At 33.6% G+C, this 18899-nt stretch overlaps 1 protein-coding gene across 1 annotated transcript; it reads left to right on the top strand.

Moving 5' to 3' along the window:
- The first annotated feature begins 8324 nt into the window (after positions 1–8324).
- Positions 8325–18009, top strand: LOC141683701 (uncharacterized). Its single transcript, XM_074488455.1, has 9 exons — positions 8325–8397; positions 8878–9122; positions 9422–9521; positions 10163–10219; positions 11295–11412; positions 15548–15642; positions 15847–15908; positions 16729–16825; positions 17359–18009. Exons 2-9 carry the CDS (start codon positions 8887–8889, stop codon positions 17410–17412), a joined length of 819 nt encoding a protein of 272 aa, XP_074344556.1. The 5' UTR covers positions 8325–8397; positions 8878–8886; the 3' UTR covers positions 17413–18009.
- Positions 18010–18899: the final 890 nt, after the last annotated feature.

Raw genomic sequence — 18899 nt, forward strand, 5'->3', positions numbered from 1 at the left:
AAAACAAAATCTTATGTAAACAAACACCTATATTATGTAAAATTACTAAAATTTCTAAAAAACTTCCATGCATCTCCTTAATGGTAAAAAACAAGAAATGCCACTACAAGTCTCTACGTCAATTGTAGATAAACACTATTGCACCAATGTCATCACAATAAAAATCTACTCATATACACAAATAAATTCATCATCATTAGGAGGGAGGACAACATGAAATATTATCAACAGGTATAACTAAAATAATATCGATTCGCCCAATTTAGAGCATGCTCGTGCATTGCACGGGCTATAAAGCTAGTTGCTATCAATGACAAAACAATTATATTCATTAAATATAATCATCATCATAATATTTTTGTTTAAATTAACGTATACTTAGTTTTATGTGTCATATTGTGTGTTAAATTAACTAAATTTTGAGTTACATATATTATATGATTAAGATAACTTTAAACCTCGTACTTTTAAAAAAAATCTATTTTATAATATAATTTCCATCTTTTAAAATACTTTATAACATTAGCATTATTAATTAAAATTTGATTGATTTTAGAGTTAAAACGAAATACATTACACGGGATGGAGGGTGTGAAATGCAACAATTTTTTATTTTTTCATCGGTATATTGTATGATATAAGATTATTATTAATTAGTAAAATCGAGACTTTTAAAATTAAAAACTATAGAGACATAAATAAGAACATCATGAAGTAGGAAGTGATTCCAAAAGTTAGACACTCCAAAAGTTACTCAATTAGAACAAGTTCAATAGTACTCTAAAAAAATTGTCTTCGAGGCATTTTGTATATTTCAATACTCCAAAAATGTTCTAATAATGCCTTAAAACACTAGGACATTAATTATATACCTTATTTTTAAAGCACCCGTTTACATGTCCTATATTATTTCAATTAATAAAAAATGAGTAAAATGCAGCGTGTACCTCAAATTCGATCTCCTCCATGGCCTGTATTTGAACTTTAGTAAATAGAGAGTGTGTACCTCAAGTTTATTTATTATTGTAATATGTGTACAAAACTTAACCTATCGTTATAGTTGGGGTTTTGTGTAGTTTACCATTTCATTATATGCTTTTCTGCCCAATATGTATTATGTACACATACATGTTTATATTTTATTTTAAAACCGTTGTAACTTATAAGGTCATATCTCTTCAATGCAAAATATGGTTCATACGTACAAGGAGAACCAGGAACTTCAACATGCATTAACCAGGAACTTCAATACTTATGGCATTACAACATGCATTAACCAGGAACTTCAATATGAAGGTCATCCCTGTGCACATTATCTTAAGTCATCATCTAATTAGACTATTGCAGTTATGAAATATTACGTAATATAACAATGTGGTGGTTAGAATTAAAACCCATGTTGTTAAAATATATTACGACTATCAGTGGGTATGAAATGTTGATAGAACGTAGAGATCAAACGAAGGCAACCATGCATATGGGTTGAATAACTATATAAAACACATGCCCATCAGAGAAATATGGTAGACATAATTAAACATGCATGCACACAACATCTTTACACCATGTTGATGTTTGAATAGTTAAATTTTACGTGATCCTATGAAAGAAAGCAAAGTAATTCATCAAATTTTTCTTCAAGGCTCATTCTGGCATGTAATATAACGAATGAATAATGTAAAACAATAAATCTGACATTAAATGTCCTGTTATTTAAAATATAACAAAATATTGCTAGATAACTTATGTAGAGAAAAAGATTGAGCTAAAACTGTGAAACTTGACCTAGCTCGATAAAGAAGATGAATATGTGTAAAGATGCAAAATGTATTCACAATAACAAGTTTGTTACAATGCTTAATAAGTAAGTAATCTAGAGTCTATGTATAGGTATATATACATGTCTACTACGTTCCATAACTTACTAATCATTATAATAATGGTTGACTAATGCAACTTTAACTTGTCTGATGTCAGCAGCGTTTCATCAATTCCAACACCCCCCTCAAGTTGGAAGGTGTAGAATGCACACCTAACTTGCCAAGAAGATGGTGATGTTGTAATACAGTTAGTGGCTTAGTAAAAACATCTGCTAGTTGAGTTCAGAAGGGGGTAAGTGACAAAGAAATCAAACCAGAGCTCAGCTTAGTGCAAACAAAATGATAGTCCAGCTCTATGTGCTTTATTCGTTCATGATAGACCGGGTTTCAAGAAATGTAAATGCCTGCTTGATTGTCATATTTCACATAAATAGGAGTTATATCCAGTTCATGTAAGAGATGAGAAAGCCACACAAATTCTAAGGTTAATCGTCGCAAAGAACAATATTCAGCCTCCGCTGAAGATAGTGAAATTGTATTCTTAGATTTCCAAGAAAGTAAATTGCCACCCAGCAAAACTACAAAATCACTTATAGACTTGCGAGTATTTGGACACGCAACCTAGTCTACATCACAAAAAGCTTCGAGTTGAAAAGATGTATCTTTAGTGAACAATAAACCTTGACTTGAATGATGAGAAAGGTATCTGAGAACATGAAGACCAGCTTCCCAGTGAGGTACTCGAGGTGTGGACATGAACTGACTCAAATGTTGCACGCAGAAAGATAAGTCTGGATGATTGTTAGATAAAAAAAATTAACTTGCCAATGAGACGTCTATAATGAGCAGACTATGGAAATAGTTCTCTTTGATCAGGAAAGAGCTTAACAGTACGATCCAAAGGTGTAGAAACAGGTACAGTATCTGTGCAATTAAACTAAGATAGAAGATTCATGGTGAATTTTCGTTGAGAAACAATCATACCAATTGGAACTTCATCAAACTCCAGTCCTAGAAAATAGTGTAATTTACCCAGATCTTTGATTTTAAAAACATCATCTAAGTAAGCTTTGATAGAAACCATCTTTGTGGTATCATTACCAACAACCAGAATATTAACAAAGTACACAGCTAAGTAAAGCACTAAATTATCATGTTTCTTCTAAAATATAGAAGAATCATTCTCTGAGACCTTGTTTGATGTTTATTCTTCTAAAACAATGATTAGAGAAATTGAGGTTCTTGTTAGTGGTGGTAGTTTTGGTGCACATGCTGGGGTCATTGATTGGACCACTTACAGTTTTCCACAAGCCGTTGAATTAACTGATTTGCCAGAGAAGTTCAATGGTGGCATTGACTTTTCTCGTTGGTAGAAAATGATGAAATTGTGGTTGACCTTTATTATGGCCAGTTATGGAGTATGAGAAACCGGTTATGGATCAAGAAAAGGCTGACACAGTTAAGGCTTTTGCGAAGTGGCTGAGAAGGATGGGGTGGCTAGGACGGCCATTTTGGCTGCTCTAACAAACACCTTGTTTGATGTTTATTCTTCTGATGCCTACTCCGCAAAACTCTTATGGGAGTAGCTGGACCAGACACACAATACTGACTCACAAGGTCTGGAAAAGTATTATATTGCTAGGTTCCTTGAATTCAAGTAGGTGGACAATAAGTCCATGATTAAGCAAGTACATGAGTTCGAGATGATAGTGCATGATTTGAAGGAGTCTGGAATGGATATCCCTGAAAAGTTCAAGGTTATGAGTGTGATTGAAAAGCTTTCAAAGTCTTGGGAGGAGTTCTCTCTCTCCCTGAAAAGAAAGAAATGAGAGATCACCTGGACCAACCTTATGCTGGACATCTCGGTTCAAGAACAACACAAGTCCAAACAGGAACATGTGATGCCAACTGAGCATGGTAGCTCAAAGGTGATTGTAGCAACTGCAGAACAAAAAAGGAAGGTTGTTGCTAAGAAAGTTAATAGCAATAAACCTAAGAGTGACAAAGATAAGGCCAAGAAACCAAAGGAAATAAACCATGTTGGTCTTGTGGGCGGGTTGGGCACTGGAGTAAGGACTGTCTTACAAAGAAAGCGTAGAAAACCGAGGTGGTAGCGCATGCGAATGTTGTGCTTGGAACCGCAAGTGGGCCCGTAGTGAACATGATTGTTGGTGAGGCTACGGCTTCTGAAACCAACGTTGACCGGTATGTATCCTATAACCCTGTACTATTTTCTACCTATCTGTCAAATGAATGATTGATAGATACTGGAGCTAATGTGCATATTTGTACTGATATTAGTTTATTTTTATCTTATCAACAGAGTCATAGCCTGACAATGAAGATGGGGAATGCTAGTGTTGCTCAAGTACATGGAGTAAGAAATGTGGACCTGAAGTTCCCTTCAAGACGTATTCTATCTCTGACTAGAGTGTATCATGTTCCCGACATGCGTAGAAATATAATAAGTGGAAGCTGTTTAGTTTCTAATGGTTTTGAAATCTCTTTCAACTGTAATAAAGTAGTTCTTATTCATACTGGTACATTTTTTGACAAGGATTACTTGTCAAATGGTTTATTTGTTATTAATGCTGAACCCGTTTTGGGGACTTTGAATAATGATATTATTCCTTCTGTTAAATATGTTGAATCCTCAAATTTATGGCATGCTAGATTAGGTCACTTAAACTTTGGTGCTCTTAATAATATGATGAACTTAGAGTTAATTCTAAAACATACCATAAACAAGAATTTTAAATGTTGAGTATGTGTGTCTGCTAAACAAATAAGGAAACATTTTCATAATATTGTTAGGGATTCAGACTTGTTAGATTTAGTACACACTGATATTTGTGAATTTGATGGTGTGTTGACCAAGGACCAGTTTAGATACTTCATTACTTTTATAGATGATAGTAGCATATATTGTTATGTTTATTTACTTAGACATAAGGATGAAACACTTAGTAAATTCATTATATATAAAACTAGAGTAGAAAAACAAACTAGTAAGGTACTTAAACGATTGAGATCTGACAGAGGTGGTGAGTATACGAGTGACATTTTTAATGAATTTTGTGCAAACAATGGTATAGTTCATTAAGTTACTCCACCATACACACCTGAGTCTAATGGAGTTGTTGAGCGTAAGAACGGAACATTTAAAGATATGATTAATCATAGGCTTATTAACTCTGGGTTGCCTAAATATATATGGGGAAAGGCTCTAAATACGGTGTGCCATATTTTGAATAGAGTCCCTCTGAAATACGTGGATAAGACACCTTTTGAGTTATAGAAAGGCAGGATGACTAGTCTTAAGTATCTTCGTGTGTGGGGGTGTCTTGCTAAAGTGCTTGTCCCTGAACACAAGAGAAAGAAACTAGGTCCGAAAACTGTTGATTGTATCTTTCCGGGCTATCTTGATACCACCACAACTATGAGATTTTTGGTATTAAAATCTGACATAAATGGTATAGTGGCAAACACGATAATTGAATTTCACGATGTTACATTCTTTGAGAATGTCTACCCTATGAAGACTGGAATACCTGAAAAGACTTCTGAGGAAGATCATACTCACAAATCAAGTTATATTCCTGATCATGTGGAGAAGATGACAAATATGGGGTGGAACCTAATAGTAGCTCTACTCCTAAGGAAGTAGAGGAACCGAGGAGAAGTAAGCGTGCAAAGGTAGTTAAGGATTTTGGAGGTGATTTTATCACTTACAATATCGAGAACGAACCTTTAACTTTCCGACAAGCTATAGATTCTTCGGAGTCTAGGCATTGGAAGGGCGTTGTGAAAAGTGAAATTGACTCTGTTATTTCTAATGGAACAAGGGAGTTAGTTGATCTCCCTCCTGGATGTTCTACTATCGGGTGCAAGTAGTCTTTAAAAGGAAGTTGAAGCCTGACGGCTCAATAGATAAATACAAGGTTAGACTGGTAGATAAGGGTTTTAAGCAAAAGGAAGGCATTGATTACTTTGATACATACTCTCCAGTTGCAAGGATGGTAACAATCTGAATGCTTATAACATTGGCTTCCGTCCATGGTCTTATCATTCATCAGATGGATGTAAAGACAACTTTTCTTCATGGTGAACTTGAAGAAGAGATTTATATCCTGGAGGATTTGTTGCAAGCATCCCAACACAGCAGGTGGGGGCAATTATCTCTTTAAGAGCATTCAGGATCTTTGACGAGGCCTGACGACTCAGCTGTTCTATTTTCTTGTTTATTTGTACATGTTCATACGTTATGGCTTCTGGTCCTCTACTCTTTTATAATTCGGCTAAAGCTATGGTGTCTGGTACAAATTCTGGATTTTTTTTGTTCTTACAGTAATGATATGCATACTTTTTACCTTCATTTTTTGTTTCGTTAATTGTTGTCTTGGTCATGACTTGTTAAATATTTTATATAACTGCCTTTATGTTGTTGTAACAGTTAATATTTCCAACACATACTTTATACTCCCTCCATCCCATTGATTAGTATATGTACGAGGTGTGACACGGAGTTTAAGAAAAAATGTAATTAAGCGGAGAAAAAGACGAGAAGTGGGTAAAATGGTGAGTCCAATTAATATTTAATGGATAAAGTGAGTGTAGTGAAGAAGTAGGGGAGGTGAGTAGGTGATTATTTTTTTATATTATAAAAAATTACTATTTTTGGAACATATACACTCCGGAGATCAAAAAGAAAAATCAGCTGTTTTTAGGGCATCTCCAATAAAGGTTGCTAACAAAATTGCCAAATCATGACAAATTATTAAATATATTATTTTTTAATTGTCTCTCACATCCATGTCACTCTAGGCAACATTTATTAAAATTTTGCTCCAATAGTTAAGCAACTTTAAAGGCTGTGGTCCCTCTATATTAATTTTATATTTAGTTCAATATAAAAATGGATTGGGTAATATAAACTTTAAATGTTTTTATGACTTTTTGCTAATTTAGGAAGTTGCCAAGGGGTTGCCAAGTTTTGACAACTTTGGTAGGCAACCTTTTGGCAACCTCCCAACTCCAATAGGTAGGCAACCAAGGGTGCCATGTCACGTAAGCTTGCCAACCCCCATTGGAGATGCTCTTAGAGTAGTTTTCAAACCCCGTCCTAAGAGCATCCACAATGGAAGTACCATTTCCGGTTTTTCTAATGTGCCATGTAGGCATTTATCATCCTTTCTAACATAAATGGCCAATATACTCCAACGGTGTCAAGCCCAGTTAGAGTAATAAAATAGTAAACTCTTACTACCTCCGTCTCATTCGATTCTATACGTTTATTATTTGCACGTATTTTGAGGCTTTTATAAAATATAGTTTGATAATGTTTTTTTCAAACTTTCTTTTGAATAAAAGTTTAAACATGAAACTTTTATTGATGATTTTTTTTTAAATATTGTGAAATTATATTTTAAATGAGTATTGAAAAGCATGCCGAAAAGTAGGGCTGAGCAAAACCGAACCGAAACCGAAAAACCGAACCGTGCTAATTCGGTTCGGTTCGGTCCTAATTTTTTCAGAAATTCGGTCTATTCGGTGACTGAAATAAAATTCGGTTCGGTTCGGTTCTTTTAACAAATATTTCGGTCCGGACCGAATAGACCGAATAGACCAAATAATAAAGGCTATATTTTCATATTATATACATTTTACATATATCTTAAAAATTATAATCATAATTTTTAATTTTTAATTATATTCATGGACTATTAGAACTCGACATAGCACAATACTTTAATTATATTTTAAATTTTATAATTTATGATTTAATTTTTAATGCAATTTTCTTTTTGAAAAAATTTTCGGTCTATTCGGTCCAAAACCGGACCGAACCGAATTATTTCGGTTCGGTTCGGTCCGGTCCATAATATAACTTCGGTCCGGTTCGGTCCAAGAAAAATTGACTATTCGATTTTTCGGTCTATTCGGTTCGGTCCGGTTTTGGACCGAACCGACCGAATGATCAGCCCTAACGAAAAGTAACGTATAGAATTAAATGAGACAGGAAAATAATTAAATATAGTACATGAATATGAAGTTAAGTGTACAAAAGAATAAAAAACATAAAATAATACTTATGGTACAACACTGTGAGGAAGTGGCGAGGCCCGCCATAGAGGTCCTGCCCACTTTTATTTAACATCCTCCGATGCTAATTTGCTGGGACAGTTCCATTTCACGCATTCCTATGCACGTTACGGACGGAGGCAGTAATAAAATACCGTCCTTTCCCTTGTTGAGTGATTTCCCATTGGCCAAGGTCGTGTGTCTTTCTCTAGCTGAAGAGATAGATGCATACTATTTTATACAAAGTACTAAATGCAAATATAAGCACAGTTAAAAGAAAGAAAGGGCAAGTGGACAGCAACAAAATCAAAAGTAGTCTTTAGTGACTAGTGATGATGATACAAAAAGGGCAATAACAAAATAACCCATTTAACCACTTTGCATCAAAAAGGTACTATTTTTCTTTCCCTCTCTCTCAAATTTACTGCCACACATTCTTGGGTTTCTGGGTATTCTTTTTGGAAAGAAATTCTTGTACAGTTTTGATTTTTATCAAGTGGGTCAGCTCCACACTCAATCATTTACTATTACCCTTTGTTGTTGTATTTTGTTGTTTCTTGATTTGTGTGTGTGTATATATATATCTGCTATGCAATTGTGCTGTTGAGGAGTTTACTCAGTTAGGGCTTGGCTGGAATTGTTGATTATATTTTGTTTTTCGAAATGGGAATAATTTGTGAAAGATTGCATTTTCAGCTTGAATTTGTTTCTGGTCTTGATTTAGATTTTAGGAGGAGACATAAAGTATTTGAATTTTTTTTGTAGAACTCTGGAAAGTAATTAGTGTGTGTGACATGCTTTGCTGGGTATTTTAGGACTGTACAGGATAGGGTTGTACTGCATTGTAGGCGCCTTTCCGGTTATGTTGTTTTAAGTTGATTATTTGAAGTTTAATTGAATGTCGGCAGAATCAAACATAGATTAATATGAGCAAACTTTTGCCTCACTGTTAAAATCGACATGCCAATCATTTCAGTCTAGTGCCATGGACAGCTCGTCTGAGATATTTGCAAAGGGGAATCACCATGGTACAAACATTATTGGAGGCGTAACATTTTCAGGAAATTCTTATAACAATCAAGGGTCAAGTTGTGTAACTCAAGCTACAAACTCTTCTAGTTCCCTTTTGCTTGATTCCGTGCCTGGCCTCAAGCGTGATGCAGGTTTTGCTGTTGAGTGGTCGGTTGAGGAGCAGTACAAGTTGGAGGAAGGACTTGTTAAGTAAGTAGTTTGTTCCATACATCCAAGTATGTATGAGCATGAGTATATACTTTTGCGCTCTCAGTCCTTCCCATAAGCCGGTTATCATAATTAGGCTCTCTGTTTTTTTTAAAAGGTTCAGAATTTGACTTTGAAGTGTGTGTTTGTAGGTGCATTTGAGAATTTAGGCTGTCCACTAAATGAATTTTTAAAATTTGTTTTTGTATGACTTTTATTTTACTGATAATATTCTTTTAAAAGTCCCTATCTGGTCATTACCTTTGTTGTAGTATGTTAATATTCTTCTTTAAAATATGTAGATATGCTGATGATCCGAGCATTATGAGGTATATAGAGATCGCATCAATGTTGCGAGATAAAACTGTACGTGATGTTGCTCTGAGGTGTAGGTGGATGACGGTGAGCTCCTTACTGCATTAATATATATAGATGAACAATTAAGGAATATCTTAGTATATTTGTCTCTAGTATTTTGTTTCCCCCTATAATACCATGGTTGCTGATACCTAATGTCAAGTATAGTATAGGGCTGATAACTAGACTTTTGAATTTTGTCAGTTAAAACACCTATGGCAAATGATGTCGATGTCTAACAACTCATAGCTTCTGAACAGGAAATTAGGTCCAAGCTTTGGGTGTTTTTTAGTTGGATAAGATTAGTGGACATCACATTGGTCCCATATTCTATTTGGCTTCTAGTACTGATTGCTTTACTGGGACAAGTGGAGGGTAAACATTTCATTGTTTAACCCCCACTTGTTATAGTATTAATGTTGTATTTGGAATACAGTCATGAATATAATCATGTGATTTTGCCAAAGCAACCAAAAAACATTCTTGTTTCTATTATCATTATAATCTCTATGTTATGTATGATATTTACTTATGCTTTAAGTTAAAAATTGACTTTCACTAGTAATCCATTACGTATTTTACCATTATGTGCTCCTTTTCCAATTTTAATATTGCCTTAGGAGATTACTTTGTTATTTTTCTTCTCCCATTTTATCCAAATGCTTACTGGACACAGTATTATACAGGGAAAACGAAGAAAACAGGACAATAATAACTTTGGGAAGAAAGTGACAAATAAAAAGGTATAACTGTAAGCTACCCCCTTTTTTTTGAAAAATGTTTTTGATATAATGTTTCCTTTTTTTTTTGAAAAATGTTCTTGATATAATGTTTAAAAGGTATTTTAGCATAATGTTATCTAGTATGAACACTCTCCATTTTGTCATTTGAACAACTATGGTAACTTAAATAAAAGGATAGGTTGGTGGAGGTGTAACAATGGTAATTGGTTAATTTACAACTATAGCTTAATACCTTAGAGGTTCTTCTATCTACGCTTATCCTTTGATATAAGTCAATTTTGATGAAGGATAAATATTTGGACTAGATATTTATAAAGGCAATTAGTTTCTACAGTAGGGTGCATTATATACTGGAAGTTTAGCACTATATAGCAGGATCATTTACCAGTAGAAAAAGAGTGTAATTGATCACAATATATTTAGGAATTATATCTTGTACAAAATCTGTTAAATGCATAGACAAACTCCATGAATGTAATATAGTGAATGAGGCCTATAAACATTTAGTCAAATATAAATAAACTGCTTAAATTGTATCAGTTCTATTAAAATTATATAATATGAAATCCGACCCTTGACATGAATAGCATTGACACTGCCCATCAAGTCATTTAAAGTTATTTCCAAGTGGAATTTGTAGTTTCCACGAGTATCTATGGACCCCTTATTTCCACGAGTATATAGGTAGAACCCTTTTAAATAATACTCTCTCGAGTGATACCCTCTCTATAGTGATTAAATGTCTCGGTCCCATGTGGTAATGAATTTTAATAAATAAAACTCTGTAATGTGATAACCTTTCTAAAGTGATAAGATTTTCCGGCCCGAAGTCGTTAATCACTTTAGAAGGGCTCTACTATATATATGTATATATATATATAGTTATTCTGTTGTGTCCTTCCAAGAAAAATTGAAATTTTTAAACCTGCTTTGTGAACTACAAATTGAAGGTTTCTACTTTGTGGTGTTGTACTTCAGGCTTTATATATTTTATAACCCATAAATCAATTCATGCCTTTGGAGAAATTAAAGTTCACAAATGAATCTATACTAGTTTGACGATATGTTTTGGCAGGATAAATCTACAGATTCATTATTGAAGGCAAACACATTTTTAGTTTCACCATTACAATTAGCTGGATTTTCAGTTACTAGAAATCATCAAAATGGAACTAGTTACATGTCTCATGAAGGTTAGTATATTTTTTACTTCACATCAAGAGTTTTTCTCTTGGATATAATATCCTGCAATAAAAATATATAGTTTTGTTTATATATATGAATGTTTCTTTGTTTTTTACTGTTGTCATACAGTTTTGTTGATTGAATGTAGCTTATTCACAGAGTAATATATATGTATATATGGTAGGGTTTTGTCCCACAATCATGGTGGTTTGGTATGTCCAATCCAAAACCGGCTCCAACAATTGAACATTGCTGGAGGGAGTGCCGCAATGACCAGCTCCAACAATGTTTGATTGCTGGAGGGACTCCCGCAATCTAACATCGTGGCACCCCATGAACAAACAATGCGGTAGGTGGCATCATGGCAATGTTAGATAAATATTATTTGGCAGTAATATATTAGAAAATAAATTATTTGGCAATAGTGTATCATTTAACTGAATAGTTTCACTAATTAAAAATTAAATTGTTTATTAATACTAATTTGTAATAAGCTATAAAAAATGACTTTTTTTTATTTAAATATGTTTGAATTTGATTATTACTAATTTATTTTTTATCTGTTTTTATTTTTACTTGTTTATTTATTACTCCTCTATCCCAACCATTTCTTTACATTTCTTTTTTTGAATGTCTCTCCCAGTTCTTTACATTTGAAAAATTTCCAAAAAATATAAAGTTGAATGATATAAAAATTAACGATATCCACTAATTTCCTCCATAACAGTCACTTTATCCATAAAATATTGATCGGTCCCACTACTTTACTCACTTTTGTTACTTTCCACCACTTCTATATAGTTTTTCTTAACCTCTGCGCCTAACCCAAATACCCAAATGTAAACAAATAGGAAGGATAGAGGGAGTAATTTTTACGATATATAAATGATTTTAAAAATGAAAAATAAAAAAAAACTATCAAAATTAATAACTAGTACGATTAAAACGCAATAAAAAACAAATTAGTAATTGCTCAAATTGAAATATTTTTGCATTATATGATATAACGAACAATCATCTCGTATGAAAGGGTGGAAGATTAGTAATGACAATATTGAATTTAGAAGATTGTGGTAAAGGAATGCAATATAGAAATGTAATTCATCAAACTAAATGTGATGCTCGAATGTGCGTCGTTTACAAAGTGAAGATAAACAAATGAATTTTTTTTATTATAATTAAGATTTTTTAATTATAGGTTGATAACACTTCATAGTTCATAGCAATGCTAGGAAGCCAACCCACCCATACCAAAAGTTTGTATCAGAACCACCTATGGGGAAGCAAAAGACGTACCACAAAACAACCTAATAACAAGACTGAAAAACAACCTAAAAACATGACGAAAAACAATAAACAGAACCAAACTAGACTAGGTCTCATTCAGTCCCTGCAGCAACACCTCCATTAACTGGCCGGATGTCCGGGGCTTTCTGGATCTTGAATAATGATGACAACATCTGGAGGTGCGAAACCTAATACAAAACCCTGAGCGTCTATAGGGATGGGAGTCACCTGCATCTATGGGAGGTCCAAATCACATATCTAGGTCAAGCTTCTCTTGAAGGCGGCCAAACGACTCCAAAACATAATGCATTAGGGTGCTAGTTGTTAAGCCCAAGCACTGACAGGTTGTGGGCTGCTCGGTTTGAAGACTCCGCCACTTACTAGATGCAATTTTTCCACTCCGGATTGTATCTAGAGAGTGGAAAAAATTGAACCTAGTGTCAGAGTCTTCAAACCGAGCAGTCCACTATCTAGCAGTGGTTGGGCTTAACAAATGGCACTTAATGATGTTTTGGAGTCGTTTGGCCGCCTTTAAAAAAACGCCTTTAAAAAAACTTGACCTAGACATGGGATTTGGGCCTTCCATACTCCAATTGTAGGTGACTCATCCCTATGAACACTCAGGGTTTTGTGCAGGGTTTTGCACATCCAGATGTTGTCATCCTTCTTTAAGATCCAGAGGAAGCCTCGAAAATCCGGTCAATTAACGAAGGTGCTATTGCAGGAACCGCATGAGACCTAGTCTCGTTTGGTTATTGTTTTTCCGTCGTGTTTTGTGGTTTTGCTTCCCCATGGGGTGTTTTTCTACCAACTTTTGCCCTTTTTCTAGGGTTGTACGGGTGGGTTGGGATTTCTAGCATTGCTATGAAGTGTTATCAGCCTATAATAAAAAAATCTTAACTATAAATAAAACTTTTCATTTGTTTATCTTCACTTTATAAACGACACACATTCGAGCATTACTTTTAGTTCGAGGAATTACATCTCTAATTCATTTTCCTTTATCACGATCTTCTAAATTTAGTGGTGTCATTCATAATCTTCCACCTTCCGACAAGTGGACAAATGAGAAGATGGTTTATTAGTTCGTGAATTTCTGTGAGTAATCCTAATTATTATCTCGAACTTCACACTTCAACCATAATTCCTAAAAAAAATTCACCTTATTTAATGTGTCGAAAATCATATCAACACAATGCACAATATCATTAATATTCGTAAATGTAAACCCACTCTCTTTGCTTTCAATATTTATCTCATCTACATCGTGTTCATCATTTTTCTACAAACCTAATATCCTCATTATCATCATCAATGTTCACCTTATTCCTACCCACCAATATTATCCATATTTATTCTTTATCCACATTATTAAATATATATATTAACATCTACTATTAATTAGTATATCGGATCTAGCAATGCTCATTAGATAAAGTAGAATCACTAAATGAAAATGTAGCCATTGAAATTTAACTTTTTTTTTGGAATTTCTGACCTTCACTAAGCTTAAAAATCACAGCAATGGTTGAAACTTGAAATGAGAGGAAAAATGATAATCGGAGAAAGATGAGAAGAGGAAGAAATTGGGGGTAAGAAATTGCATGCTGCATGTGGCCATTAATTGCAACCACCAAACACATTTATTGCAAAAAAGCAGTGGGTGGGAGTAGGTACCTCCGTAGTGAGTTGCTGCGGAGGGAAAGCCTCTAGCAAAGATCCAGTAGGCACAAGATTTGTTTTCACTTGATCTTAAATATGAACACAAAAAAATAAGTAAATTCATTAAAATTCAAAAAAACTATAGTACTATATCAGGATACTTATTTTATAATATGTACTTTTAATAAAAAAATATTAAAATTGAAATATTACCATTAACATGTGAAACATCATTTTAATACTACTTAAACAAAATATTGATTATGTTATTTGTGAACATTTAGTTGTTTATTGGTGTTATTTTATATTAGGCCGGGAAATTGGTGTATATGAATTAGCTTCCTTGTTTGTTAAGTGGTCGAAGTGGTAAGAAATCACTCTTTAAAAAACATTTTTCTGAAGTTATAAAATTCATTTAGTGGTTTTTTCGTAATACCTTAAGAATTTTTTAAAGCTTATCGTCTAGCATGAGATTAGAGTTTCGGGCGGGCCACAATTTGGCGACAATATACAAGACTTGAAGCTTTATAAGTAGGGAAGTAGTCATCTTTCAGTGGAGTTAATTATCTTTAATATTTATCTCCTGTAGTATAGACTTGGATTTGATCTAGCAAAGAGTTAAGTTTGGTTGTAAGTTGTAACCAACGATTAAGAGTTTATTCCTTGTAAGACAGAGATCTTGAGTTAAACACCTATATACTTGAAACTGAAACATGAGTGCTAAGATTGACCCTAAAAATGAGCCTGCAGTGCAGTGATCCACTCTTTAATCCCAATGGCTGGATTTTAGATGCGGGAAGTATCAACCTTATGGCATGGGGAGAGTTAGTCATCCAGCATGCGGTCAAGCTGTCTGATCTAGAGCTGAAAGACTTGAAGTTTGAGCCCCTAAACTTTCAACATTTTATATATCCATATAGACTTGCATAAGCAATAATTTAAGTAAAGTACCTTGATCTGTTAAGTTTGCAGCTGTATGTCAACTCGCAGTGTTATATGCTCCTTCTTTCACAATTCCTCCTTGGTCTCTGTTATTGCCACATTTTGTTAATCATCTCAGAAGCAAAAAGCACATTACAATTTTTAGCTTCAAGTAGTTATGGGCCGTGTTATAAGCTATTTTATATCGATTTGTGAGATTATCAATATCAGGATTCTGTGCCGTTGCTATTAAAAATATCATCTGCTTTTCAGCCTCAAATTATGCAAAGATTCTCTTGGAGCAGAACAATCATGCTTTTGGGATTTTAACAGCTAATCTCTATAGTAAATGTTGCAATGCGGTGTTGGTTAGTACCATACTTCTGTTGCCTTGTTAATGATGCCCCTAGGCGATACATGTCTTGATGAAATTATTATATGATTTGATATGAATTTTATCTCTTTGAAATATTTAAATCTATCTAACATATTTAAACTGGCGTGTTTCAAGATATACATAATTGGATCGCCTGTTTTCTGCTGATTTCTTACTTTAACCGTGTTACAAACAGTTACAGGATAACATTAATCTCTTTTGTCGCACGAGGAACAATATCACCACCATCTTAAACAAGTACGTAAATGTCTACATTGATTCTGTTTCAGATACTTTTTAATACCTGGGTTTTACGATGCTCACGGAAGAATACTCACGGAAGAATAATCAGACATATGAATACACCATAGCACAAACACAATAAAGTCTAAATAAGTAGGGTACTTATTTAAAATATTTATTGTGACTGAAAATTATACTAAAGAACATTTGTAATAATGATCTAATCCACCGCCTCTAGGTGCAGCAATTCAATTTCTTACCAGGCATGCTTACAAACTTTGGCCCCGGAACATCTTAGCACTTGTGCTATACATGTATATATATGTCTAAGCATGCCAGCATGATATGTAGTCTAGAACTCTAGATACGTAATAATGATCTATATGCATAAAAATATTAATAGATAAATAGCAAACCTTCCTGCCTTCTTTTTGCTTCCTGGACGGCTTAAAGTTTTTTTTGTCAGGCTGGAAGACTTAAATTTGTTGTAATAAATATGTATATTTTTACCTGTCAACAATAATTTTTTAATATACTGCAAGTTAATATATACTATCCAAGATTTTAAAGTGTATAATTAATTGGACTATATTTTGACATAAAAAATATACAAATGAGAAGTTATGAGTGCAGAATTTGGTCTCATCAAACCCTTTTAGAGTGCTGGCTTATATAATCACAAACATGTCGGAAAGCTGACCTTGTGACATTATCCATGTTTACTACTGCGAAACAATCATGATGGTTCTCATAATGTCAGTTCCGTTTTTGAAGCATAAGCAATATGCTTTGAATAAATAATCATTTCTCATAAAGTTCACTACATGTCTCACAGCATGAGCAATATGCCGGGGATAATGAGCCGGATGCCGGCACTGCCTCTATCAATCAATGATGAACTTGCAAATATTATCTTGCCTGGTGTGAGTGAGGTATTTTCTCGCACTTTCTCGTTTTGTGCATATGTTGTTGGCGGTGCATCATCCTTAAATTACAGATTTAGGAATTTTTTAAAAAGAGCAGTGTACAACCATTTAATGTCAAATATAATCTTCTCTTGTTTGGGCAGCCAAACGAGATCTAGATTATTTCTTTGCATGTCTTCTCCTGATATACTTGCATCCTTCTCTTTGATTGGAAATTAGTTCTTGTAATGTTACTGGTATCTTCACGTATACTGGATCAGGTGTTATATGCTTTCGTAGTGATTTTGTGTCATTAAAAGCCCCGACCTACACAAATGTAAATAGCTTAAGCATTAACATACTAATTAATGATGCTACATGTGAGGATGTGTTGACACAATTGACGTTGCATATATTAATGTGATTACATGTGCTTTGTCTTGTTTATAGTTCATTTCTTATTGACACTTCTATATATGGTCGATGAATCTAATTGCCATTCAAGTCCTGCTGCAAATGAAACCAGAGTCTAGACTTACCATATATGCTTGTATTTCCAGACAATGATAGCTGGTGTGTCAAATGAGATCCGCATAAAGCAGGAGTTAAGATGATGTTAGCAAATGTTGAGCTTAAGTTTTTGGATCTGTGCAAGTAGATATGCTCCTTCGTGTAAATATGTGATTCTTTCACTTATGTCAGTTCCCATGATAAGAGAATATGCAGATACCATTTTTGAAAGCAGAAATCTTCGCCTCAGCGGATACCAAAGCAGCTCTCACAGAATAATGATGCATAGAGCCAACAATCACCACAGTCTTTTAGACAACAAATTTCTTTTCAAGTTAGAGGATCCGTCTTGGGCAGTATCATCTTTGAACTACGGGGATGTGAATCATGAAATGTACTGTGCTAGTTTTGTAGTATTAAGTGCTATACAGTTTTGATTGGTTATATTCAGTATTTTCTCCCAACAAAAGCTGTATGTTAGTTTGGACATTCTAGCAAGATTTGTTCCCTGTTGATTTGGTCATTGTTTTTTGATTCTTTTTCAGTAATGTTGGATTTTACTTTTTTACTCTAACCCTCTTCAAATTTTTAGCTGCCTTTTCCTTGCAAACTCTACAACTAGGTGAATTGTAATTGTGTTCTTACTAAATTTTTTTATGTATTCTTTTTAGGGAATAGTATTTTATCTCCGATTCATTTCAGACTATTTCTTCTTTTCAATATATGCGTATAAGTCTCAAATTTGACAATTTAATGATATATGCACACCACTTATTATAAAATATGTGCATTAAAATAATATCCTAAACATAATTTCCAGTCGGTTAATGCTTATATAATGCCAAAAATAAATTGTTGGAACTAAAAACTATATAAAAATTGGAAAATTGGAAAATTAGGGCCTATGGCTGAGGAGAAAATGTTAATTTCAGGTATGAATCTCGTATAATAATGTGACTCATGTTGTGTATTTTAAGTCTTGTATTCTTGTGTACTTACTTAGATTTGTATTTTTATGTTTGTATTTTCATTTCGTGTCATGTATTTTTTATTTAATTAAATTAAATTAAATAATTGAATAAATAAAAATATACTAATATTTATAGGCAAAAAAATTGTTAAATGTATGAAATATATATTTATTTTTAAAATAGTTTTTGATTGCGTATTTATATTATATATTTCGTGTCTTATCTTGTACTCAAAATATAAATACAAAACTAACAATAAATGGTGAGTGTGTACTTTCGTGTATTACAGTAAAAAAATAAACACAAATAATAAATTTTCGTGTTTGTTAGATATATTTGATAATGTCATGGCTAATATGTTTTATGTTTAGATTTCAGATCTTATTTGAACAGGACAAATCAGTACTTAACTGTTGATCAGTACTTATACTGGAAGTCAGGACTTAAGGGATATCAGTACTTATGTTATCAGGAGATAAGCATCAGGAGATAGATATCAGAACTTAAGTGCTGAAGGACGATCAGATAAGGACAGTAGCTGGTTGAAGTTAAGAAGATCAAGATAAACATAAGAAGAGATATGCATGAAGAAGGAATTCCGTGAAGAATGGAATACTTGG

This window comes from Apium graveolens, chromosome 9 (assembly GCF_009905375.1).
Source record: "Apium graveolens cultivar Ventura chromosome 9, ASM990537v1, whole genome shotgun sequence".
In the NCBI taxonomy this organism is placed as follows: domain Eukaryota; kingdom Viridiplantae; phylum Streptophyta; class Magnoliopsida; order Apiales; family Apiaceae; genus Apium; species Apium graveolens.

Bases quoted from the DNA above. Each gene is read 5' to 3' on its own strand.
- LOC141683701 (XM_074488455.1), top strand. From the start codon at position 8,887: ATGGACAGCTCGTCTGAGATATTTGCAAAGGGGAATCACCATGGTACA. The intron at 11,413-15,547 runs GTTAGTATATTT...TCTGCTTTTCAG, and splicing joins TAGTTACATGTCTCATGAAG to CCTCAAATTATGCAAAGATT. The intron at 15,643-15,846 runs GTTAGTACCATA...TGTTACAAACAG, and splicing joins AATGTTGCAATGCGGTGTTG to TTACAGGATAACATTAATCT.